The sequence below is a fragment of the Carya illinoinensis genome, chromosome 4 (assembly GCF_018687715.1).
Source record: "Carya illinoinensis cultivar Pawnee chromosome 4, C.illinoinensisPawnee_v1, whole genome shotgun sequence".
Taxonomy (NCBI): domain Eukaryota; kingdom Viridiplantae; phylum Streptophyta; class Magnoliopsida; order Fagales; family Juglandaceae; genus Carya; species Carya illinoinensis.
The window spans coordinates 38016963-38043175 of record NC_056755.1 but is presented as its reverse complement, the minus strand read 5'-3'; the positions used below and the strand labels follow the sequence as shown (position 1 = coordinate 38043175).

The 26213-nt window shown below is 35.7% G+C and overlaps 2 protein-coding genes across 5 annotated transcripts; one reads left to right on the top strand and one right to left on the bottom strand.

The window, feature by feature from the left end:
- Positions 1–13269: 13269 nt before the first annotated feature.
- On the top strand, positions 13270–19892 carry LOC122308270 (probable plastidic glucose transporter 2). Of its 4 annotated transcripts, none has more exons than XM_043121504.1 (14): positions 13270–13587; positions 14382–14505; positions 15363–15474; positions 15608–15675; positions 15774–15906; positions 16450–16549; positions 16655–16767; positions 16848–16941; positions 17805–17958; positions 18120–18263; positions 18351–18424; positions 18783–18871; positions 19025–19139; positions 19288–19892. In XM_043121504.1, exons 2-14 carry the CDS (start codon positions 14415–14417, stop codon positions 19468–19470), a joined length of 1470 nt encoding a protein of 489 aa, XP_042977438.1. In that variant the 5' UTR covers positions 13270–13587; positions 14382–14414; the 3' UTR covers positions 19471–19892. The 4 variants fall into 4 exon arrangements, with proteins under 4 accessions (XP_042977438.1, XP_042977437.1, XP_042977440.1 ...); XM_043121503.1 differs by having other exon boundaries at positions 14302–14505; XM_043121506.1 differs by lacking the exon at positions 14382–14505.
- A 2042-nt stretch (positions 19893–21934) lies between these two features.
- On the bottom strand, positions 21935–24415 carry LOC122307042 (cyclin-dependent kinase F-1-like). Its single transcript, XM_043119649.1, has 2 exons — positions 22920–24415; positions 21935–22655 (listed from the first exon to the last, which is right to left on the bottom strand). Exons 1-2 carry the CDS (start codon positions 23409–23411, stop codon positions 22038–22040), a joined length of 1110 nt encoding a protein of 369 aa, XP_042975583.1. The 5' UTR covers positions 23412–24415; the 3' UTR covers positions 21935–22037.
- Positions 24416–26213: the final 1798 nt, after the last annotated feature.

The following is a 26213-nucleotide window of genomic DNA, read 5'->3' as shown; positions in this document are numbered from 1 at the left end:
ATATATAAAAGAAGAAGAAGAAGAAGATGTGTTTTAGCTAGGATTTGTCCCGGGCGGCTTCTTTATGCAAGATCCTAATTAAGATGATCATGAGTTAGTTCCTATCTTTTAAAATCACAACTCAATGATTTCTATTGTACTTTGACAGACAAAGAAAGCTACTTTATAGCATGTAAAACAACACGATGGGGTTTTTTCTTGCTAGTTTATTTGGTTGCTCTGTAACGTAATCTTCAACTTCGATGTGTGCTAGTTTTGTGTAGATCTGGTGAACTGGGTCTCTCTGCTTTTTTTGTTGGTCTTGTTTTGAATAACTCAAAATGTTTTTGTTGGTTTATCAGTAGTTATTTTAACTACATATTGAAATATTGTAGTATACTCAAACATGGAACCTTGAATTTTGATGGGTTCTAATTCTTGAAGGGAAGCAAGAAGGGTCATGCTTCTTAAAAAGAACACACAGAAACCAGAAAATTTAAAGAAACAAATGATTAGGAGTTTGTACACATCTGAGGAGGAGTTGTAAGAAAAAATATAGTTATGGTTTTATATATTTGTTATCTGTCATATGAGTTGATATAATGTGTTTTTTTTTTTTTTTGCTCTGTCGTGATAGATCTGTATGGGTTGTTTTTCTTTCTTGGTTGTGGAGAGATAGAGCAGCTGCTTGAGAATATTCTTAAGTGAAGGTTGTGTAAAAGGATTTAAGGCTGTTCATCTATTAGACAAGTTGAAAAGGACCATGAATTAATGGGGTTGTGGGATAGAGTAGTTCTTTTAGGCAACTAATTATAAGGCAAGTACCAATTTGGACATACAAGCCAACCCCTTCACCAAAAAGGAAAAGATAATGAAAATAATATTGTTATTTTGGCTCCTCAATTAGTGCTGTTTCATGCTTGCTAATAGTGAAACCGATATCAGATAATGGTTCTTGGATGAATAAATAAACTGTATCAATTATTGACTTCAAAATACTTGTTGAATAAGGACTGAGATTTGTGGTGGGATCCACGCATTTTACCATTGGAATTGAAATGATGATGGGAAAAAAATAGAGACAGATTCAGTAACATTTTACAATCAATACGGGTAAGTACCAACTGTGTCCAACTTTTTCAGGAATTACTTTTGAATGTGGATATTTAGTTTTGACCTGAAGGTTTATAAGTAATATATGTATATGGTATATATAAATGTTCAAGAAAGAGCCGCTTAAGACCTTTTTATTCTTTGAACAGATTTTTTCTTTCCATGACTTGTGCTAATCTATTAGTTTCCCCAATTTAATAGGGTTTGTAGGATGTGTTGCTTTCAAATTTATGTCATTTTCATTCTATTTTGTTTTTTGCAGGATCATTTTCAGGCCAATCACTTTGAAGTTGCTATTTGGTATGGAAATCAAATCACTGATTTTGTAATTCATATATTGTAATTTAGTATTTCGTAATGTAATGTATAAATAACAAATAATATATTATGTAATGGATTGTATTGTAATGCATGCATACTTGCATAGATGAATATTGGATTTTTTTTTTTTACATGCATTTTTATTGTGTGACAAATTAAGTGGAACTTAGATATAGGAGTTAATGATATTTTTCAACCTCTAAAGTGCACAATCAAATTTATTCTTTTGTTTTTTATAAAAAAATTAGAGCTATATGTGAAAATATTTGATGCATTTAGGCTTTTATATGGGTTTTTTTATTTAAAAGAAAAGAAAAGACCCGGGTTCAATCCGGAACCCAGAATCCGGGTTTTGAAAAACCCGGATTCATACGGGTTTCGGCCCGTTTCTGATCAGGGCTAATCCGGTCCGGATTTCGGCCCGGATTTGCAATCCGGGTTCCGGTTTGGGTCTACCTGGATTTCCGGGTCAGAACCCAGATGAACAGGCCTACATAGTTGTCAAGAGTTTTAATTTTCAAAGAGGAGAATTTGTTCTACACCCAAATCCTCCCCTTAACCTTGGCTAATTTGCTCCTTAAACATGCAAAGAATGGCATACCTTCAAAGGTACAGTAAAATAGCTTATACTGTAGTGCTGCAGCAGACTGCTTCTCCTCATTGTCATTAACAGGATTGTCAAGGCACCATATATATTAGTTTAAAACGATATGTACCAAATTCAAATGGCAGCATTGAAAATACTATAGAGATGTATCAACTTTCAACAAAACCATTTGAATGACACAGACACCAACCTCATGAATTAAGAACAAAACAGACGATTAAACCATAATTATCATGCCAAGTATGTGACTTGCTGCATGTTTGACAGCTAGTCAGCTTTTCATTTCTTGGTACACGTGTGCTTTGGAATAATGAAAGTGTTGCTAGCATAGTCTAGCTGCATAAATTATATGTACTTCAAACAAAGCAGGAGGTAGACATGGACTTCAATCAGTTCAGTGTTGGACCAGAAATTAATTAGCGCGTAATTGATGCATGCAATTCCTTACATAATTGGTTTTTTTTTTTTTCTTTTTGGGTTTTTCAAGCACAACCAAACATATCGTATCCACCTTATATATATATATATATCAATTTTCTCATGGATGTTGATGTCTATCAGTATTAAAACTAGCATAACTTTGCATAGAAAGTTATTATTCTTTTCATTTGATTTGAATGATTAGCTTTGTTTATATATATGTTCGGTTATTTGTTTTGCTGTGTTTGATTTTTTATTCTACTGTGTTTGTTACTCAATAACAGTTGGAAGAAGATTCTATGAGTTGTAATGTCGGTACAACTCAAGGGGTTGGTAGTGACTCCTTTTCTCTTTCAATTGATGTGGAGGAGCATGAAAATCTTCCACCTCCTTCATCCACATATACACAATAGTCTACCCATTTCATCCCACATTTACCCAAAAAATCCAAGAAAACACCTAGTAACCAATTGTGGTTTGGGAACATTTTGAGAAAGTGCTACCTATTGACCCCAATAACCCAAAAGCTAAGTGCAATCATTGTGGTAAGCAGTACAGTTGCCATTATAGGAATGTCACTTCTTCTATGAATCACCACCTTTATAATGAATGTGAAAATTTCCCTCTTAGGATTAAAGGAGCTGGAAAAATTAAATCCTCTAGTGTTAAAAGGGATGCGAAGGGAAGAGTATGTAGCCCGCAAAGTGTAGTAAAGTATGACGCTGAAAAACTTAGGGTGTCAATAGCTAAGTTTTCCATTAGGTGTGAATTGCCTTTTAGACTAGTGGAGCACTTAGGACTTATTAAGTATGTGGCTGATTTAGAGCCTCGATTTATATTGCCATCCCGACTCACTCTAAAAAGGGATTGTATTAAGCTGTATAACGAAGAGAAGATACAACTAAAGAAATTATTAGATGGTCAAAGAATTTATCTAACCACTGATACCTGGACATCAATGCAAAACATGAACTACATGTGCATTACTGCACATTTTATTGATTGCAATCGGAGATTGCGTAAGAAAATAATAAAGTTTTACCAAATTCTCAATCATAGGGATGAAACTATTGGAAGGGTGTTAGACTTTTGGAGTAGCATGATTGGGAGATTAATAAGATTTTGACCATCACAGTTGATAATGCCCCCTCTAATGATATTGTTATTAATTACATAAGGAGGAGGATAAAGGATAGTGATTGTACTATATTGGGTGGTGAGTTCCTTCACATGCGATGTGCTGCCCATATATTGAATTTGATTGTTAATGACGGTTTGAGAGAGGTTAATCAATTAATACAACAATTAGAGAAGCCGTCAAATATGTAAAATCTTCAACGTCAAGGTTTTCCAAGTTTAAGACTTGTGCAATAGAGGAAAATATTAGCGGGAGGATGCTTTGCTTGGATGTTTCTACTAGATGAAACTCCACATTCTTAATGTTGAGCATCGCTATAAAACACAAATTAGCATTTGAACGCTATTATGTATATGTGAATAATGAATTCGTGAACCCCACTAGTAATGATTGGAAAAAAGCACAGATTTTTGCAGAGTTACTAAAAATATTTTATGATGTTACATTGAACATTTCTAGTTCTTTGTATGTAACAGCTAATGTATATTTCCATGAACTGTGCACAATCGAAGATACATTAATTGATATGTGCATGAGTAATGATAGCATCACTAGGACCATGGACAGGAATATGAAAAATAAGTTTAAAAAGTATTGTGGTAGTACAGATAAGTTTAACTTGATGATATATGTTACATTTGCGCTTGATCAAAGATACAAAATGTTGTCAATGGGGTTTTGGTTGCGATGATGCAAGGGGGATGAGTTGGGGGATAAGATAGAGGCTAAGGTTAAACTCTTGTTAAGCCGCTTGATTGAGCAGTATAACAAATTTCGTGTGGCTAGTGGGGGAAGTTCTAATGTGGCTCAAGAGAGGCCAAGCACTACTTCTACTTCTTCTAGTAGCTCGACTAAATTTGATAGCAAGTTAGAGAAATACCTTGAGGAGTAAGGGTTTATGGAGTTTAGATCAAAACTAGATAGGTATTTGTCGAAGGGATGTGCACCAAAATACTCAGTTTTGATATCTTGGATTGGTGGAGAGTTAATGCCGTCTATTATCCTATTCTTACTGAGGTAGCACATGATGTGTTAGCCACCTCCATCTCCACCGTTGCCTCGAAGTCCGCATTCAGCACTATAGGACACATCTTGGATCCTTTTAGGAGTTCATTGTCTCCAGAGACTGTCGAAACTCTCATTTGCACTCAAAATTAGTTAAGGACCAAACCTGTCGACATCCGGGAGTTGGAAGAATACATAGAGTTGATGGACCTTGAAGGTAAGTTTGAAACTTGAAATATTTTTTTAATATCTATTTAACTTAGTTTATTATATATCTAACTCTGGTTTTTTAATATTTTTTTAGATGATTATCTAGCTTTATCTTCACAGCAGGCTACTGTGAATCAGCCTTCCCAATCATGTTGAAAAAAAACTAGAGTAAGTGAAACTTTTCTTTGTTTTGTTTATCTATTAATTAATTCTTAGTACAAAGATATATATATGTGAATAATGTTATGGACAAAAATATAGTGAGGTTACATCAGTTTAAGAATTTGTATTCTTAAATTTGTAGGGCCTTAATTGTGAATATTGGGGACATGATGGACAGCTGGACTAATTGTTTATTCGAGTAGTTTATCATTCTGTTAACTTGCTATTCTTGAATGGTTTGATATTGATGATTATTATATGTTGATGTCTGTCTGCTTTTCCACTTCAAAATTTGATGCTGAAATTGACTTTTACGTCAAACCAAATCCCAAATGTGTCCCCAGGTATTAATGAGACACCTGTGTATTAATGGTCATATAGAAAAATTATAAGCATGTATATAGTTGGGTGGGTATGACTTGTGGCGCAGAAATTAATTTGATACTTTGTGGTGCATAAAGTGGGAAATGTCTAGAATGCTGAAAGACCCAAGATTGAATCTGAGTGGTATTTAGGAACGAAGTTAACATGTGATATCCGCTCCTTCTTTCTTCTTCTTTAAGTGTAAGCCTCGTTCTACTTGCCGAGCTTCGGTTTACGCGTTGAGCCTCGTTCTACGTGTTGAGCTTCAATTTACATGCAAAGCTTTATCCTACGTGCTGTACCTTGATGACGTGTTCCAAAAGTTATCTAGCGGATTTCAAAGTAAAATAGATATTTTAAAACTTACAGATATTTTAAATATTATGGAAATATCTTATGAGATAATCTTGTTTTTAAAGTAATACAATTATAATATTTTAATGAGCTCTAAAAATATTATAATTGTGGATAATCACTTAAATTAAATATTTTAGTTGTTTTAAAATATTAAGAGGTTTAACTTTAAATTGAAAGCTCTAAAATTAATTTAAATGATTTTATCCTCTTTGAGTAATTAACGATACTTTATCATTTTAAATAATGATGAAGAAATATTATTTTATAAATTTTAGTTTTTAAAATAATATTCTATCTTAATTCCTCTCAATGTTTTGTTTAAGTATTTTATTTTAAATAAAACACTTACGTGTTTTCAAATCAGTGTTTAAACTCATCGTTAAATTGTTTTGAGGATCCCAAAACGAAAGATTTAGATTAAATACCCAGGTCCCTTCCTTTTTCTCCTCACTTTTCTCTTTTCTCTCTCTCTCTCTCTCTTTTCTTTCTTCTCTCCCTCCCATGCACGTCCAGCCCGAAGTACTCGTTGCTCCTCCACCGTGCAGTTTGCTTCTCCAGCCCAGCCACCGCTGGCCTCACCTCGGGCCACCGATCATTCCCCCCATGCCGACCAACACTTCTCTCCAGCCGGCAAGCCACACCCTCCCCCTCTCTCCTCCCACGGCTTCACTAGCTTAAATGAGTAAAACCACATCTTCCTCCTCCATGCCTAACCGGTGCAAAACTGCAAGTGCACAGTATCGTAGTTTTATAGTAAAGTAATAAGAAGAGTATCGTCCTCAGGGATTGGTACCTTACGTTTGCCAAATACCAAAATTATACTAAACTTGATTTTATCTAGAAGAATCACTAAGATTTCTGTAGTTGCAAATTAAACTAGATCAACTCAAAGAAAAAATATGCAAAGGAAATAACACTGACGTTCAAAGATCAAATTAATGGGAAGAAAACTTCTAGGAAATCGATTTCACCTACTTCTTCACTATGCTTTTCTCATCCAGCTAATTTAATTTAAATCTCTTTTGTCTATTAGCAAATCTCTAATTCATCCAAAAGTCTCTTTTGATAGTCAATTGGAATTGACTCTTGATTATCAATTCACACAAGAATATGCAAATTCAATAATCAAGAACGCAATAAGACCAATGATTTAATTACTACATAGGTTCATACAAGTCTTTCGATCTCTATACTTACCTATGCTGAAATATCTAAGATCTACCCTATGATTCCCTCTTTCGATAGCAAATCACAAGATTACTTATCATCTAATCAATGGCCAGTTAATTAGAAGCAATAAATTCATAATAAATCAGATAAACAAAGAGAGAATTGCATTAAATTAGCATAGACAATCAAGCATAGTTCGGAAATAGGTTACATCGTTTTCCTAGAATAAAGTAAATTTAACTCATGCTAGAAATAAAATTCAACATAAACGAATTCACCATAATTCTTCTGAGAAGATTGGAAGAAAATAAATACTGAAAAATCCTCCTTGCAGCCGCAAATCGTCTTCAAAAGCTCAAGGGAACGATTCAACGCTTTTCTCCCGTCCGTGCTCGTGTATGATTCCAACGTACGTGCAATAATTGGAATTTCCTCTCCAAAACAGATGATTTGAATCCCTCTAGCTATGTTTTTCTGTCCCAAGAAGTGTTCTCTAGTCAAAACTCCCGGCCCTAGAGTGAAAAATTACTTTTATATGGTGTGACGGCGGAAAACTTAAAATCTGTCAAAATACGATGTTCGCTCGAGCGGGGTGTCGAGCGCACATCGAGCGTTCGACTCTGTCTGATTTCGCTCGAGCATCCTATCGAGCGCACGACGAGTGTTCAACTCTGTCTGATTTCGCTCGAGTGGCCAATGTCTCCGCTTGAGCGATCTTTGTTTTTCAGCAACCCGCTCGAGCTCCCTGTCGAGCGGCAGTCAAGCATTTGAATCTGCCTGAATTCGCTCGAGCGGCCAAAAGCCTCCGCTCGAGCGAACTTGTAAAATCTGCAATATGAAATTTTTGCAAGTCATCAATGCCGCCATACACGGCAACTTTGGCTTCACCACCAATCACCAACTGACCACCACCCTCCAGCCATCATTCCCTCCCACCGGCGAGCCCCCACGTGCCCTTCTCCTCCCTCCATGGCACCACCCTCAGAATGGGTTTTACACCCATTTCCTCCACCTAGAGCCACCATACACGGCCAAAACGGACACCAAGCACCACCAACGGCTTCACCACAATATAGGCTTCCTCCCTATGTCCTCCTTTTCCTCTACCTCTCTTTCTTTCTCCAATAGGTCTCCACAACTACCCATTTGGTTGCACCGCCTTGCACCACTGTACACGGCTACCCACGGTATTTCACCACCTCCACCTTGTTCCTATCATCACCGACCTTCTCCAATAAATTTCATGCCTAATGGAGCTGTACACAGCTCTCACTCTCCCTCACTCTCCAACACACGAGTTGCATCACTTGTGGTCGATAAGCCGTCGTGAGCCACCGCCCGGCCACCACCTCAGCACCACAGCTCCACCACATCTTCCTCTACCTTTCCCTAGCTTTCCATGAAGTTCCATGGCCTTCCTCCACCTCAATCAACCTCCCACCATTTTGGATGCATTGTTCACGGCGTGATGCCGCCGTGCTCCACCACCTTTGACCACCATGAAGCCACCTTGAGCCTTTCCAAGACCACACCTAGCTATTCTCAACCCTAAACTTTCACTTTACGTGGTGGACAGCCATCATACGCAGTGTTATTGCCACGTACGAATCCTCCGATGCTTTGATCGTGACGAGCAGCGAGCGATGCACGAGTTATCCCGTCGATGGTATAACCTCTATCTTTAGTTATTTATGTTTTATTAGTTGGTTGGTTGGACTATAGACGTTTTGGGCTATGCTATGAAGTGGGCATGTGATAGATGCCGTAGTTGTGATACGGCATGAAGTGTGAAGGGAGTACGCGTGGAGCGTACTCCGTGTTGTATGGCGATGCACTGTGCGATGTGTGTCGTGGTAATAAGTGATGTAGCGAAGGGAGTTGTCGCGTAGCAATGCATCGTGAGGTGTGTATCGTGAGGTGTGTATCGTAGTGATGTGTGTCGTAGTGTGGATGGAAGAGAGTTCACTTGTGTGTACTCTGTGCTATGTCGTGATACACCGGATGGCGTGTCACGAAGGGTTGGATGGCGTAGCGAAGAAGCGTGGAGTGTATGGTGTAGCGTCGGGAACTGTGTAATAGTGTTCCAAAGCAGTGGTGATGTGGCTGTAGTCCAAGGGGACGGGTGTCGCCTTGAGGCTAACTTGTGGCTGAAAGTAAGTGTAAAGTGGTAGAAAGGTATCAGAGAGTGCAGCGGAAGCATGGTGGGTGTCATGCCATAACTCGGGAATTTGTCTTAAGTTGCATAATGTGACAGAGGCACATTTGTGGATGCAGTCCTCTTGTTAAGTGGCGGGAACTATGTAACAGTGTCTCGAAGCAGTGGTGATATGGCCTGTAGTTCGGGGTGACAGGTGTCACCTTGGAGTTGACTATGGCTAAGAGTATATGGAACTAGTGGAAAGTATCAAAGAGTGCAGCAGAAGCATGATGGGCGTCATGACGTGACTCGAGATTAGTCTCGAGTTGCGTGAGGTGATAGAGTTGCATTTGTGGATGCAGTTCTCTCTTATCAAGTGTCGGGATGAACTTGTACAGGGCCTGAAAGTAGGAAGAGTCTTATCGACCGTGTCTGAGCAAGTTGATATTGGAGTATGGGGCTTGCTTATACAAGCAAGCGTCCATTGGAATTATAAGTTGCTCTTAGGTGATAAAAGGGGGGTAAGATGCAGGTGTCTCTGGCGAGATACGTGTACTAGACAGGTTTACCATATGTAATGGGTAATCTGTCCTGAGCATGGTTACATGGTGTTTTAGCCTTAGAGATGACTTGAATTTATGTAGCCTGACTTGTTGGGAATGGGGATTTAGTATGGGCTAGGATAGTAAAGGTAGTAAAGGGGTAAGTAGTCTAAGGTTGGGATGCATGATTATGTCAGTCGGAATTATGCATCGGATTGTGGAAATAGAAGAACGAGACGGAGGTTTTAGTGTCTTAACCCTAAGGTGAATTACGGGGGTTCACTTTAAGGAATAAGACCCTGAAGGTTTTAGTAAAGAAAATGGCATGTAAGAGCCTAGGGATGGACGGAGAATGTTTCAAGTGAGACAGAGTTCTATTTTTAGTATAATGGCTTATGCATTAGATAGATGATGACGTAAGGTTATGTATATGCATGTAGGTTGCCATCTGACACGCACACGAATGGACTGCATGGATTGAGTATGGCATGAAATCCAGGTAAGTATTACGTTCATAATCTTCTAGAGTTTTCTTATATAAATGAAGAGGAAAACAAAAGCTTTTCTCTAAGAGGAAAATGAAACTTTTCACCATGAGACACATTTTACGAAAGAAAAAAAAATGAAGCTTAAGTTTACAAGTATAAGTATGTATTGGCCCTCCTTGGCAGCCCATTTTTCACGCACCCAAAGTATATACGTGTATGCATGTGAATGGATGGTATACGTGGTACATATTGTATGTATGTTCATGAAAAGAAAACAAACTAAAGGTTTAAAAGACACGTAAGAACTGTAAGGACTGAAATTGTAACAGACTGTTTCTAAAACAACTTTTAAGAAAAGGAAGGAAGAAAACTATTTTTTTAAATAACTTTCTAAAACGACTTTTACGAAAAGAAAGACAACTATTTTCTTTTAAAGAAACTTCTTTTAAAACAACTTTTACAAAAAGAAAGAAAATTATGCTTTAAACGACGCGAAAAAAGCATTTTAAAATGTCCCTATGAAAGTGAGGCCTCGACCCTATGTTTTAAAATGTCCCTATGAAAGACGATGTTTTAAATGATGCTATAAAAGATGACTTTTTCTAAAATGACTTTTATGAAAGTTAGTTTCTTTTTAAAATGACTTTCTATGAAAGAAACAAACTGAAAAATCATAACAATCGTAATGGACTGTAAATGAAAGGAAATGACTGTAAATGAATGAACAGATTGAAATGAATGGATGATGTATGAAAATACATCACAACCACATAGACTGAAATGGAAATGGTACCAAATGAATGGACTGGATTGGGTAGATTGCAATGCTGGGTAAGTAGTACTGTTAGTGCACCCAGTGCTGCACCCTGACGGAATGGATTCTCTACCCGTGGCCACGAGCGGAATCAGGTCTAAAAGACCGCTAACCCTAGCACACGGGGCGTAACAATGTGCTACATGGCCAATGAAAGTGAAAAGAAAGAATGAATGCATGTTAAAAAATGATGCATGTATGTATGAATAGACTAAATGCTTGAATATAAGTAAGAAAAGATGAACGCATGAATATATGTATGCATGAATATATGTAAAAGATCGAATGCATGAAAAGACTCTTTAGGAAATGAATGCAGCGATGCGTGAGAACTGTTTTAAAGAAGAAAGCACGTTTTTAAAGAAAAACTCCAAATCGCAACGTTTTAAAATGAAAAGAATGTCTATGCATGCTATGTATGTACGGGATGATAACTGCATGACTGAAAACATATGTTTGATATATTTTGACTGTATGAAGTAATACTTACAAGTCATCTACTCATTTTAATTTTATGTGTGCCCTCCCAGGGACAAGATAAGCATGATAGGTTAGGACGGGCACAACCCAAGGGGAAGAGCACGAAGGCCTAGGTAAGATATTTTGTACAAGAAACTTTAATTATAAAATTTAATATTTTCTGCTGTAATATTTTAATTAAAAAAATAAATTTTATTTATAACATGGAGTGTTTTGTATCCTAGCATGAATGGAAAAGAAATTTTAAAAGAATCGTAATTTCCGTATATTTTTATAAAAAAAAAAATTCTCTTTACATGAAAGAAAACTTTTTATATGAAAAGAAACTTTTTACATAAAATAAACTTTATACATGAAAGAAACTTTTTCATAAAGGAAAACTTTTATGGAAGAAAACTTTTTACATAAAAGAAAACTTTTTATTTGAAAGAGAACTTTACATGAAAGAGAACATTGAAAAGAGAACTGAACTCAGAAGGATGGAAAATCTAGGTCGACGTCTTCCGAAGACATGTCTTGTCCTGTAGTAAGTATGAGAAGGTATTTCTTTTAACTATTACAATATTTTATTAGTACAACCTAGTTAATGTATGCATGTCAAAATGACACCTACTAGGAAATGTTATGTTAAGTGCATGTCATGAAGGAAGTCATAGAGAATGAACATAGTTAGAAAGGAAAAGAATGAAAGATGAAAGGTTAGGAACATATAGATGTAGTTCCATGTCATGAACGAATAGACTAGAATTGTTAAATGACCTGTGATAGTTAGGGAACGTAGGAACGACCATAAGACAAGCAAGGACCGAGATGGAAGAAGAGACGATGACTTCGAGTTTTCTTGTAAGGACTTCAACTTGGATAGCTCGAGCTCTACCAGATGGATGCATCTAAGTGCCTGGAGTTGATTCCAGACCTATTGATGGATGAGCGATGAGACGTGAGAGAGAAGTTTCCTTCCATGAATGCCCAAGATGCGCATCGTGCATGAAAATGCTAGGACAATGTAAGGACCTATCTAGACGGGTCCGCAATAAGGATAGGCCAACTTTTTAGGATTTTAGTCAAAATTTTAGGACGTTCAGAAAAATTTTAGGACCCTAAGCAAATTTTTAGTATGTTAGGCCAAACTTTAGAATCTTAACCAAATTTTGAGGACGAAATTTATTTAAGGAGGGGAGATTGTGATATCCACTCATTTTTTCTTCTTCTTTAAGTATAAGCTTTGTTTTATGTGTCAAGTTTCGATCTACATGCAGAGTTTTATCTTACGTGCTGTATTTTGATGGCGTGTTCCAAAAGTTATCTAGTGAATTTCAAATTAAGATGGATATTTTAAAATTTATAGATATTTTAAATATTATGAAAATACAGGAGATATTTTCAGTATTATGAGATAAGTTTATTTTTAAAGTAACACAATTATAATATTTTAATGAGTTCTAAAAATATTATAATTATGAATAATTACTTAAATTAAATATTTTAATTATTTTAAAATATTAAGAGGTTTAACTTTATGTTAAAAATTTTAAAATTAATTTAAATAATTTTATCCTCTTTAATTGGAATCCAGGTGAATAATTTTATCGATTGGATCTCAATTTTTTTATTTAATAATTAAGAAAATATTTCTTAATAATCTTATAAATTTTTTTTTAAAATTATTTAAAAATATTCTTCTCAAGACGAACTTGTGCCACTGCTCTAAAAAGATCTATAAAACAAATTTAAAAAACAAAAAAGTAAAACTTTTTTAACTAGCCGTACGGACGGGGTTCCTTGACTTTTGATATACTGTTGCAGGATAAAGACCAAACAACAACTGGGAAAGATTGGGGCCCATTTCAGCTGGCGATGACACGCGTCTCTCTACGGGCACTAAAAGACAAAACACTAACTGCGACAGTGAAGTGAAGTAGTGAAAGCAATTCAGTTGGGGACACCCGTCACTCGAGTCCTTTTTAATTTTTCCTCTTCGTACTGTGCACTGTGCAGCGAAACGTGGTGGCTCATCACTGGCTCTGTTCTCGCTTCTCCGTAAATAAATAGGAATCCTGGCTTCAAGTTTCAACTCCCTCACCGGAAGTCTAGAACCACCGGACCTCCGCTGCACGATATCGCGCATAGTTGCTTTCTTCTCCGATACAATCTAGAATTCTCGTTCTTGCCTTTTCACTGTCGACTCTGTTACAGTCAGCGTCTCTGAGTGACACTCTCGCAAACCTACCATAGAATTCGCTCATATTTTCAGATCTGTTCTTCGATTATTAGTCGATCGGTACGTTTTCAGCCTTGCTTTCCTTTATTACGCGCCATTTTCTTCCATATTTTACTGCACTGCCTTCTGTGTCGATCTTCTTTAGTTTTGGCTCTGGAAGTGTTTCATTTGGTTCGAGTCGTATGTATTTGCTTCAGACTTGCATTGATTCGAAAAAAAAACAGCTTGTCTTATTACTTATCTCTTTCTTTAAGACTTTAATTTCTGCTAGAATGTATTTTATTTGTTTCATTACTTCACAATCGATGCACATTTGTTCTGTGGCGTAGATCGCAGCAACTGGAGGCTTAGAATTGTATTAGTTCTTTGCATCTTCTCTGAAATTAAGCAGAGTGTTGTAATCCTCGTCATAATCTTATTGACTCAATGAAGTTTATGTCAGGAAGAAAGCTTACTAGCTGTTGTGTATAGCTAGGTATTATTTTATTTTTAGTTGTTGATACCTGAAGTGATCGCATTTAGCAATTCAGATGTGTATCTAGTCCCGAGTTGTACTTTAAATATGGCAAATGAGTATACAAATAAAAAAAACCATAAAACTAAGTTTTACCAAAATGATGACATGACAGCTCTCCAAATGTGGTTTCTTTGGGCCAAATATAGCCTTCGGCCTTGTGATACGGGTTGGGCAATCACATCAACTTTGTGCATTGCTTTTTTTTTATTTTTATTTTGTTAATTTGTTTCTTTTCTTGGGCTATATTTTTCGTGTAGTTAAGCAGAGTACAAGTCTAGTTGCTTAGAAAACATAGTGGATGCAACGTAATAGTGTTGCTGCTAATTCCCCAAATTAGGAAATCTAAGAAAAGGGTTGGTCGGAGTCTGGCATGTGGGGACGTCAGCGTGAAGCTTACGTGATGTACAAGCGCTTATCGTCGAGAGATTTTGCAAAGATAGTTGACATGGAAGAAAACTCAGGTAGCACATCTTATCGATCATTTAAAACTAAACTTGGCGAAGAATCGTTTCAATTCTAATAACGTCATATGCTACATTTGGTTTGCTAGAATTTGGTTGTGGAATTAATGTACTGAACACAGATAACTTCAGCTTGAATTTTGTGCTGTGAAGAATTTGCTTATTTCCGAGTCAAATGAACTTTACGTCATCGTATTAAACATACTTCTAGCAAATTATGCATTGTGGGGGTTTGAGGCCAAATTTCATTTAAGCTTTCCTTTTGTATCTGTAATTTGGTATATGCAATTGAAAATGTAAGATGAAAAAGCTGATGGAGAAGGTGGTATAGCTTATATGATTCCTATCTTGGGAAAGTACTATTGGTATAGTTTATGAAAGAACATGTCTCCTTGTTAAAGGTGGCTTACGTGCCATACCCTTTCAAATATATTATATATATTTATATTAGTAGTTTATATTTATATTAAAAACTCTAGGTAATTAAAATAAAAATACTACTTATTTAAAAATCAACAGTTACATTCCTTGATGAAAGGAAGTAAAACTTAGAAAAAAATGGATAAGGGTCGTGGCCTATCTATATAATAAGGGCCTGTAATTCTCCATCAGTCACATTCATTAACGTAAATAAAGATGTGCTGAAAACCCTATCCAATACTCTCCATATAGAAATTTGTGAGGGTTCACAATCCATAAATAATCGGTTCCTGCGAATGCTTGATCAACAATGACCAGAGGTAAGTGTTCTAACGATTTTCCCAAATCTTACAGTTTAGTCATAAACTTCCGATTTGCATGAACATGACCAAGCAAATTGCTATTTGGGCTTACTCTTGCATGTCTTGATCTTGTAGCTCTTCTACAGAGCAGTATGGCTCCAGAAACTTCAAGCCCTTCATGGAGGCTTTCTTTCCCGCATGTAGTTGTTGCAACCATAACTTCATTCTTATTTGGATACCATATAGGGTTGGCGCTCTGTCTTTGAACTTTCAGTCCTTTCTTCTTTTTCTTTGTTTCTTTGTCAGTGTTCTTTGGTTATGATGCATGCAAACAATATCTCTCTTTTGCAAGTTTTATCCTTTATACTTGTTTTGTACAGAGTAGTCAATGAGCCACTTGAAAGCATCTCTGTAGATCTTGGTTTCAGTGGGAATGCCTTGGCAGAAGGTGAAATTGAGTCAATTCTTTGCTTGCTCTGCTCCGATGTCTGATTTCTGTATCTAGCTCTCTAATATATTAGGTTTTTTCATTTATTTAAAATGAAGGTCTGGTTGTGAGTACATGTCTGGGCGGTGCCTTTGTTGGATCTCTTCTCAGTGGGTGGATTGCTGATGGGGTTGGGCGACGTAGAGCCTTTCAGTTGTGTGCTTTGCCTATGATTATTGGTGCTTCTATGAGGTATGCTGATGCCTTAACAAAATTAATAGCATAAATTCTAACAATCTGAATTGAGTGCTAAATGGAGTTTTGTGTTGCAATCTTGGTTTTTTCCTCTCATATATTATATTTTATCGTACATTTATTTTAGTTTATAGTAGTTATCTCAACCTTCTGGACCTCTCTAGATATGCAAGAAAACAGTTATTTTCAAAAGATAAAAGGGCTTGTTGGTTTCACACTCCTGGAGTATAGCTAGAATACCTTTTTTTTCTTTCTTTTTATAGGGAGGATCATTGCAGATGGGTTTTTAAAAAATAAAATCACATTGATAGTTCCATCTGCAACACTAAGATTTAATATGTCCCTTAAGTTGTTGCATGCTTTCTTTTTGGAAGATAATAACCTTCTGGTTCTTATTTTTCACTTGTTCAAAGTTTACAAATATAAATGATTATAGATTCTTTGCTGATAGTCTCTTTCACATTGGATATGTTTTTGTACTTCTATTTATTGTACCTGTATTATTAGTTATCAATAATAAACAATAATGTGAGTTTCCAGCGCATCAACCAAAAATCTTGCGGGTATGCTTTTGGGACGGCTATTTGTTGGGACTGGAATGGGCTTGGGCCCCCCTGTTGCTTCTCTCTATGTGACAGAGGTTTGTTACATTATTGTCTCATTGATTCTAGGATAAATTTTATTGGTTGCTGATGTTAGGAAGTGCTTGTTTATTCTCTTATCTCGTCCCATCTGTATGAAGTAGGTTTCTCCTGCATTTGTGAGGGGTACTTATGGAAGCTTGATTCAAATTGCGACATGTCTGGGACTTATTGGAGCTCTGTTTATTGGAATCCCTGTTAAAGAAATTGCTGGCTGGTAAAATATGCATTCTAGATTCATCAGCATCTGCCTTTCACTTTTGGCAGTTTGATATCATTCTTAATTCATGTGCTCAGGTGGCGCATCTGTTTCTGGATGTCTACAATTCCTGCTGCAATACTATTTGTTGCTGTGATATTTTGTGCAGAGAGTCCCCATTGGCTGTATAAGGTTTGTTTTTCCTTGTATTCAGTAGTTGCTTTCTGTAACTCAGATTAAATGAACTCCTGACTAGATAATTCCTATTTAAATCAAATTGAAAACACATTGCAAGATGAGCTACAATCACTCACTGCAACAGCAACCACATTAACTCAAAAGCCATTTGCTTAACACAGTCCTTTTCGACTGATTCTTCATACCCTGCGTGAAAGAACTTAGTGTTCTTATAACCTTCCTGAGGCCACTGAACTCTTGATTTCTCTCTTTTATATGCACTTCCTCCTCTGTTTAACGTGTTTGTGCTCTCTTTATACCATAATTGCAAATAGACATCGAACAAAGTTTCTGGTATTTTCTTTCCTGCAGACTAAAATCATGGAAACTCTCTCTCTCTCTCTCTCTCTCTCTCTCTCTCTCTCTCTCTATATATATATATATATAAATGTGCACAATGATTTTTTTTTTTGATAAGTAAGATGAACATAAATATGCACTTGTGCTTGATAACTCTTGAAGCCCAAATAAAACTCTGTTATTCCTCTCCTCATTACCTCTCTCTTGTGTTCCTTTCCTCTCCCTAATCTTCCTTGCTTTCCCCACCTTCCCACCTTTTTTTAATAATATATTTTTGAATATTTTATATTTAGATATGTTAATTTTTTAAGTTGTAATATTCTTTTTTTGGTTTATTTTATTTTCAAGTGACAATTAAACACCAGAATAATATTTGTTTTCTTGTAAAATTTGCTGAAAAAGTTCTCCATAGATTATTTGTTTTATATTGAATCAAATGGACCCCAGATTTGTACACTTGTTGTGCAAGTACTATTACTGAAGACACACACTTACAGTTTCTCATTTTTGTGATGCAGAAAGGAAGAACTGAGGAAGCTGAAACTGCATTTGAGAAGCTTCTAGGAGCATCACATGTCAAATATGCAATGGCTGAATTATCCAAGTCAGACAGGGGTGGTGACTCTGATACTGTGAAGATGTCAGAGTTGCTTTATGGTCGCCATTTTAGAGGTAGATATGATACTTTTCTTGTATACTTCTTCGGAGTTTGTAAGTATATTTGTCTCCTTTTTTGGAGCATCTATAGCTGCTGTCACCATGCGTGTTCTTCTGTCTTTTATTCTTTTTGGGCTTTCCAAAAGTTCTTTGTTATTCACGCATTCCTTTTGCAGTTGTTTTTATTGGGTCAACCCTATTTGCTTTACAACAGCTATCTGGTATAAATGCTGTATTTTATTTCTCTTCAACTGTTTTTAAAAGTGCGGGAGTGCCATCAACCCTTGCAAATGTCTTCATAGGAATTGCAAATTTAACAGGTATTAATTCAGTTCATGGTAGCCTGCTTATGTATCTAGGATGATACATTCTGTCTAGTGACAACACATTTTTTTTTTATTATCCAGGATCTGTTATTGCTATGGTCTTGATGGATAAACTTGGAAGAAGGGTCCTCCTCCTGTGGAGCTTTTTTGGCATGGTAAATTGTATTTCCAGTCACTTTCCACATTTTACAGTATAAACGCTGGAAATACATGATATGCAGAAAATCTGCATATCTTGTATTTTAAAATCTGGGAAAAGAAAATGATAAATGTATCTTGACAGACCATGATTGGATATTGCCATTAAGCCCAGATGGGAAATTTTTTTGCTCAAGAATGCACACGAATCTTTATGGTTCTAAGAAGGAGATCCTGGATATTGGTTCTCAAATTTAAAGTGAGAGAAGAGTGATGTTGTATTGAAAAGTGACCTGTATAATCGTCCATTACAGAGGAAAGGGGCTGTGTTAATCTAGGATCCTGGTCTTGACATTTTGCATCATATCTGCACAGGCAATATCGATGGCCCTTCAAGTCACTGCAGCAAGTTCTTATATATCAGGCTCTGGAGCTTTGTATCTATCAGTTGGCGGCATGCTGATGTGAGTATAATCTTTTAGTACATGCATTTTGATGACGAACTTAGGATTGATGCATTTTTTATAAATATATACAAATGCAAAACCACCAAGGCTGTGACATGTTAAGTTCAAAAAATAAATGGCTGTAGCATGATAATGAATTTCTTTGTCCAGGTTTGTCTTTACATTTGCTCTTGGAGCTGGTCCAGTTCCAGGTCTCCTCCTACCCGAAATTTTCCCCAGCCGCATCAGGGCAAAAGCTATGGCAGTCTGTATGTCAGTTCATTGGGTAATTATCTCCTGTTTCCTTCTATTTCATTTTTGCTTTTATATCCGCGCGAGCTACCTTCTGGATCCTATGTGCGAATAGCATAGCCCTTTTAACAGGTTCCTAGGTTCTATGACTCTCATTGGTTACTTGGCCTGTATTTCTTCAGGCAATCAATTTCTTTGTGGGGTTGCTGTTCTTGCAATTGCTAGAGCAACTTGGGCGACAGCTCTTATACTCGATTTTTACTACCTTTTGTTTAGTTGCCGTAATGTTTGTCAAAAGAAATGTGGTTGAAACCAAAGGAAAATCGCTTCAAGAAATTGAGATAGCACTTCTTCCGCAAGATTAGCTTGTTTAGCGGGGAATAATCGTTTAGCTGTATCAAGTTTCAGCCAAAGTTGCAGTAATATGTTCTGAAGGATTATAATAATATATTTAAGATAGGTCAGATTTTCGTGATCGATGCATCATCATTGGCGCATCATGGGGAGTTACTGGTAGATAGCAATATATTGGTGAGGTGTTTTACACGGTTAGGAGGGGCATGGTGTGGAAGCTTTCATGTCCTTTTTTGTAGTCCCCTACAAGTCTCATCCATTTATGCTGAATGTTTGTAATAAAATTAGGGATTTTGATCCTTGCAAAAGGTGTGGCTGATCTTAGCAAGGCTTAGCATATTAAAAGATCTTATTGATGATAACACCTATGATTATTTTATAATATTTTATTATAATCGATGCAATATATAAAGCTCATCTTTTTATTTTGAAAGTTCTGTGCTCCTTTAATGAAAGAAAGGATTTTTGTTATTTCATAATATGTAGCGTTAATGAGTGATTATTAGTTAAGTGCCCTTCTCGATCACAAGTAGCCCTCTAATTAATGGAATTCCAATAACCATAGAATCATCACTTATCTAAAAGACTTAACCTAATGAGGAAAATCAAATTTTAATATTTACATTATATCTTAACACTCTCTCATCTGTAGAATAGACTCTTCTTTAATAAGTGAACTTATTACGTGAAATATTTAATTATTAGGATGCGATGTAGAATGGGGATTCAAATTCAAATTCAAATATCTGCTTTGATATTACGTAAAATTATTATTTATCTTAAAAATTTGAACTAATAGAAAGATTACCCTTATTTTATTATAATAGTTATTTTATATTAAAAAAATAATATAATTAATTATATCAATAGAGTACGTAAAGAGTATGTAAAAGTAACTACATATAGAATTTTTATATTCTTAAAAGTCACACGTCTCTCTCTTCATTTTATAGGCATATATTATTCAAAAGAAAAGTGTTGCGGACACAAAAAAAAATTATATAAAAGTAAAACAATTATACAAAAGTAAAAAAATTTTATCTGCCTTCAACCATTATTTAAATGCACAAAATAATTGTACAACACGATACCCTTGCAATCCTCCATTTTCATTTCACAGAGAAAAAAAAAAAATGCTATCTGCATAGAAAAAATAGTCTTTCATATGAGCATTGCAGCAGTCCAATATATTTCAATTTTCAACTCTTCAACGAATCAATTCTCATATAAACTTATGATTTTCCAACATCTCATCAAACAAAAACCCACCAAGTAATTTAACGAATCAGAGTCCCTTTGAGCTCAAGGGAACTGTATGGAAAAACCGGCACTGGTTCTCATTGGCAGAACCTCGTTTATCCTAGAAGCCTGCCAAAAATTAATTAACAATTGTAATTTAAATTCAAACAAAGTTTGGTAAAAAATAATATTGATCCCAAAAAATATGTAAATTTCTTGAAATATTTCAAACATATGAAAGTTTTCTTCTAATCTCATCTAAAATTCTTGAGGCTCTTAAAAGTATGAAAAAACAATTTCCATATTTTCTTTAAGTCCATAAGCTTTGCCTCCAAATTATAAATGGATAATGTTATGTTGCACTCTAAATATGCACACTAGTGCAAATGACTTTTTTCTTTTAAGTATTTTTTAAACATCCTTTACCATTAAGAAAAAAAAAAATTAAAATGTATGAGTGAGCACATTTGGGAGTCATACCAATATTTTCCATTATAAAAATGAGTATACATACCTTAAAAATCCAAAAATATACCTCAAAAAATTTAAAAAACTTGAAGATATGCGTTAAAAATACAAATCAAAATTCGGTTGCTAAATTATGAATTTATAAATATATATATATATTTCTTTTATAAAATCTAAAACTCATTTATTTTTTTAAAAGAATTGAAGTGTCTTTTCTTAAACCTTCAAAGGTTTGAATATTCTCTCCTAAGTTTCTTCAATCAATGAATCAATCTTATACTTAATGAAAAATACACGAACAAATATATAACGTGGGATTTCCTATTTTATTTGAATTAAAAAAATTTGTAATGTTACCAATTGGCGAGTTCGATAAAAAAAAAAATGTTTGTTATAAATTGAAGGAATATGAAATGAAATTACATCTATAATGTATTTTTTATAATTACAAACATCAAAGTGTATAATATAAACATATACATACATATACGCATGAACGCAAGCATGGTCGTCATTGTATAGATCAATGAAAAATAATTTTTGCAGTCGTGAGTGTGTAAATGCTGTATAATCATTTTGAAAAAAGTAAATATATACAGACTTACATGAAATGAAAGTTAATTTTTTAATAACAGATTTTATTTTTTTTCAAAACGACTGCATGACGCTTGTATACTTTATGACTATATGTAATATTACTCTAGCTCGATATGGTGACCCAAAGTCAAAGTTTTGGTTTCACCAAAGCTGGTGCTAGTAACATATTCACATGATTGCACAAAATAATTATGTGATAGTTGCACAGTTTATAGTTGTAAATATCTTCTATCTATCAGGAGAGTCCCATTTGCCCACTTCTGGTTGAAGGAAATCATAAGTCAGATAAGGGAACCTGAGGAGGAGGAGGAGGAGGCTCTTGATCCCTGAAATACATGTCACGGAGCAGTTCCATTGCCGTGGCTCTCCTAGCCGGGTCATAGCAGACAAGTCTTTTGACCAGAGAGATTTCTTCGTGGGAGCGGTTGGCCAGGCACGCTTCCAAGCCAATTGGATTTGCTACCTTATTGATTGAAATCTTTTTGTAGGCATGAAATTTAGAACAAGCTGGCCAGACGTCCTCAGTCAAGTTTCCCAAGACGCTACAAATTCTGGTGAGCTGATCAATATGAGCAGTAACAGGAAAAAGGGGCTCCAGAGTAAAAAGCTCCGCAAATATGCAACCCAATGACCACAGATCAATCTCTAAACCATAGTCTGTCGATCCATAGAATAGTTCAGGAGCCATGAACCCACGAGTACCGGCCAAGGATGTGAAACAACCTTGTCTATCATCCTCTACGTCGCTTCTCGAGCATGTAGCAAGACAAGATGAACTAATGTGCATTTCAGATGAATTGTCCAAGGTATTTTCCAGATTTTCAAAGTTCTGTTCGTAAAGTTGTGGGTCGTTGTAGGCAGCTGCATATCCAGGTTCCAGGAGTATCCTCGCCTAAACTCAAGAGTAAACAAAGAACATTTCAAATCTTAAATAAGTAACCAGAACCAAAGCTTCATTCAAAAGATCATATATTTGCACAAGGTCCCAATTACATCCAAATGTGTGTACACAAGTGTTCTGTTTGAAATATAAAATGTAAGAACAATTGAACTATCCGACTATATGCCATCAGTCAGTCGACAAAGCCTTCACTTTCTCATCAAGCGAACAAACACCAGAAAAGAAAACAACTTTGACAACTTTAATTACTTTTACCTGCCCAAAATCCGCGATCTTGAGCACCCCATCGTCCGATACCAACAAATTACCGGGTTTTAAATCCCGATGCACGATCCCGTTCCTGTGACAGGCATCCACTCCGCAGAGAATCTGAACCATCCACCTCTTCAACTCGCCGATCCCAATTCCACGGCCGTCTCTCTCTGCCTCCCTGACCACCGTTGCCAAGTCCGTCCTTAGGTACTCCAATACAAGGACCACGTCTTCGTTCCCATCCTCCCACCAGAGGTACTCGTGAAGAACGACGACGTTTGGTGAATTATGCAGGATCTCTAGGGCCTCGATTTCGCGGAAAGCAGACTGGTAGTCGTGGACCTCCTTGAGAGCGACGACGAGGTTATCGGATAGCCGGCGGGCTCTGTAGACGTCAGAGTACGCGCCGAAGCCAACGCGCTCCAAGACTTCGTATTTGGTGATTATATCGGGTCGGGTGTAGATGCTCCACTTCTTTCGTGGGCGAGGCCCCATTCTCCAGACGGAGGGGATTTTTTTTTTTTTTGGTGGCCGGAGGATTTGAGCGGGTGTTCGATTGGTGGTATTTCATGCAACAGTCTTATTCGGCTGGTTTTTGGCGACGACTGTAAGAGTTATAACATAGTATGAAATTTAAACGTATACAGATGATGTTTATGAATGATCCTTATCACAACTAATGTATACAACTTCTATGGAATTTAAACTTTCACATAACGCAGAAGTGTTATCATGTTGTAGTTTTTGTAGGGAAGAATTTGAAGTAGTGCAGGAAACTGAGTTAGCAAGCAGGTGTAATTGATTTGGATAAGACACATTCCCCTCAAATACATGGGAATTCACAAAGCATGAGTTTGGATCGAAGCAAGACAAACAAACTGAGACGAAGTCAACCCTTCAGCGAACACATCTGCTAACTGAGCATGAGTACTGGAAATGAAACATATCTGTGGGGGACTTTCTCACGAATGAAGTGATAGTCCACTTCAATATGTTTAGTCCTAGCTAACATGAAAAGTTGGGTTTGTTCAAGGGATAAAGCTCCAAGATTATCACAGTACCACAGCACAAGGAGAGAGGAAAGGTGGATATGGAGGTCACGCAGTAGCATGCGAAGCCAATATAATTCAGCAATTACGATAGCCATGGAAGATGGCAAAACCTGTAGCGGATTGTCTATTATCAATGGAACCAGCCCAATCTAAATCACAGAAGGCATTGAGATGGAAACAGCCCTTGCCAAAAAACAAGCCATAATGTAGAGAGCTCTTAAGGTAGTGTAGGACTCGCTTGGTAGCAAACCAATAAGCTATGGCAGGAGATTGAAAAAATTGACGAAGTTGGTTTCACTGTGAAAGCAATTTCAGGTCTAGTGAGAGTGCAATTTTGTAGGGCACCAACAACCCATCTATTGGCGGTGACATCTTCAAGAGAGGATCACCTGTATTGGAAACATCTAATTGGCGCAGAGGCTATCCAAAGTGAACTGCTAACAAGAATAATGCATTTAGTTGCAGTTTAAATAACAAGATTGAATGTCGGTATAGAGATTAGGACTTTCCTAGAATCACTTGTAGAGATTAGTTTTTCCTAGCAAGTGTCCAATGTGTGCGATTAGGATGTAACATCGAGAGTGTGAGACCTTTTATCTAGTTCAAGATTTGATTTAGTTTAGGTGAAGTTAGACTAACATATCACTTTTGTATTTTGACTATCTACTCAGATTTAAACCTTAGCTATTTTATTTTTATAATAAAAAAAATAATTTGTATAACCTCCAAATAGACAAGCTCCATGCGAGTCTTTCTAAAAAAAAGTTCTATTATTATAAGATATTATTATTTTTTATCTATTTTTTAATGCATATTATTTATATATTTTTTAAATAATTTTTATTTTTATTTTCATAAACTTTAACAACCTATACAGTAAGAAAATTCTATATACTATATTTTCATCTTACTTTTATCCTACTACTGGGTTGTAAACAAAATAAATTATTATTCAATGGACTGTAAATAAATTTACTTAAACCCAAATCTTTGCAACAATAAAATGTTTGTAATCATCTTGAACAAAATGATTATATTAATTTCGAACTTACACAACTATAAACTTTAATAATATATTCAGGATTCAGCAACCCAAAATTTTTTACTACCCAAATATTTTTAAAAATTTTCTACCTATATTTTTAAATACATTAAAATTAAAGCAAACTGTACATCAAAATAAAATTATAGTCAACAACATAACAAAATTTTATCCAACCACATTAAAATTAATTTAGCATTTTACCTATAGAGTGAGAAAATAATGCATATCATATATATTGCATATGGGTAAGAGAAAATAATACGACTTTTGTTATATATAGTTATTTTTGTATATTTTTTATGTACTCTATTAATGTGATTGGTTAAAATATTTATTTTATATTAAAAATATGACGCAACCAATTATATTAATAGAATGTATAAAAAGTATACAAAATTTACTGTATATAAAATTTTTATTTGAGGTAAAATAAGCATAATTTAGCTTTCTAATGCTTTTGTCATGCCACTAGTACGGATGCCTAAGATCCTTAAAAAAGGAGAAATTTTCGTGTGGGTAGATTTATCCCTACAAAAAAAGTAGTCAAACTATGTAGAACTACTTTTGATGCATAATTCAGGGGAGGTCATCTTACTTTGTTGAAAGATTTGGATCAAGTTCCCACTTGGGAATTGGGAGAATGCATTGAACTATGTCACAAAAGTGAATCTTAGGGGGTCTTGGGCTTTGATCTTCTGGTCACCAGTATTTCTTTTTTGCAAGTTGAAAACCTCATTAACAAATAGGGATAAGGTCATATAAGACTGAGCATGCTGGATCATGCTTTGGATCTTCTAATCAATTCCACACTTACTTTATATATTAAGATTAATAATTTTGAACACTAGTCTTCTTCACTGTAAACTTGGAAAGACCAATGAAAATGAGTTTTTAAGAAATGCAAGTGATGGATTTTGAAGAAATAAAAACAATATTTGATAATAATGCATTAAAATAAAATTTGTTCTGGCTGGGGTTCATGCTCAGCATCAAGAGTACTTCTAACAGTCAATCAACTAAACTCAAATGGTTGTTTTAAATCCAGCTTTGAGAAAGTTGAGATGCATCCACATTCACAAGACACATGGTTCTGTGTACAACCAAGATTAATGTAGATCCCAAAAAAGCTGCTTTCACCTTTATTTTAATCCAATTAACAGGGTAGTACAATAGTGAAATGAATAGTAAAAAGAGAGTTTG

Excerpts from the sequence above, each read along its gene's own strand:
- LOC122308270 (XM_043121504.1), top strand. The coding sequence starts at position 14,415 with ATGTGGGGACGTCAGCGTGAAGCTTACGTGATGTACAAGCGCTTATCG. Across the intron at positions 15,676-15,773 it reads TGGGAATGCCTTGGCAGAAG|GTCTGGTTGTGAGTACATGT; the intron begins GTGAAATTGAGT and ends TTTAAAATGAAG. Across the intron at positions 18,425-18,782 it reads TGTGGAGCTTTTTTGGCATG|GCAATATCGATGGCCCTTCA; the intron begins GTAAATTGTATT and ends ATATCTGCACAG.
- LOC122307042 (XM_043119649.1), bottom strand. The coding sequence starts at position 23,411 with ATGGGGCCTCGCCCACGAAAGAAGTGGAGCATCTACACCCGACCCGAT. Across the intron at positions 22,656-22,919 it reads AGATCGCGGATTTTGGGCAG|GCGAGGATACTCCTGGAACC; the intron begins GTAAAAGTAATT and ends TCTTGAGTTTAG.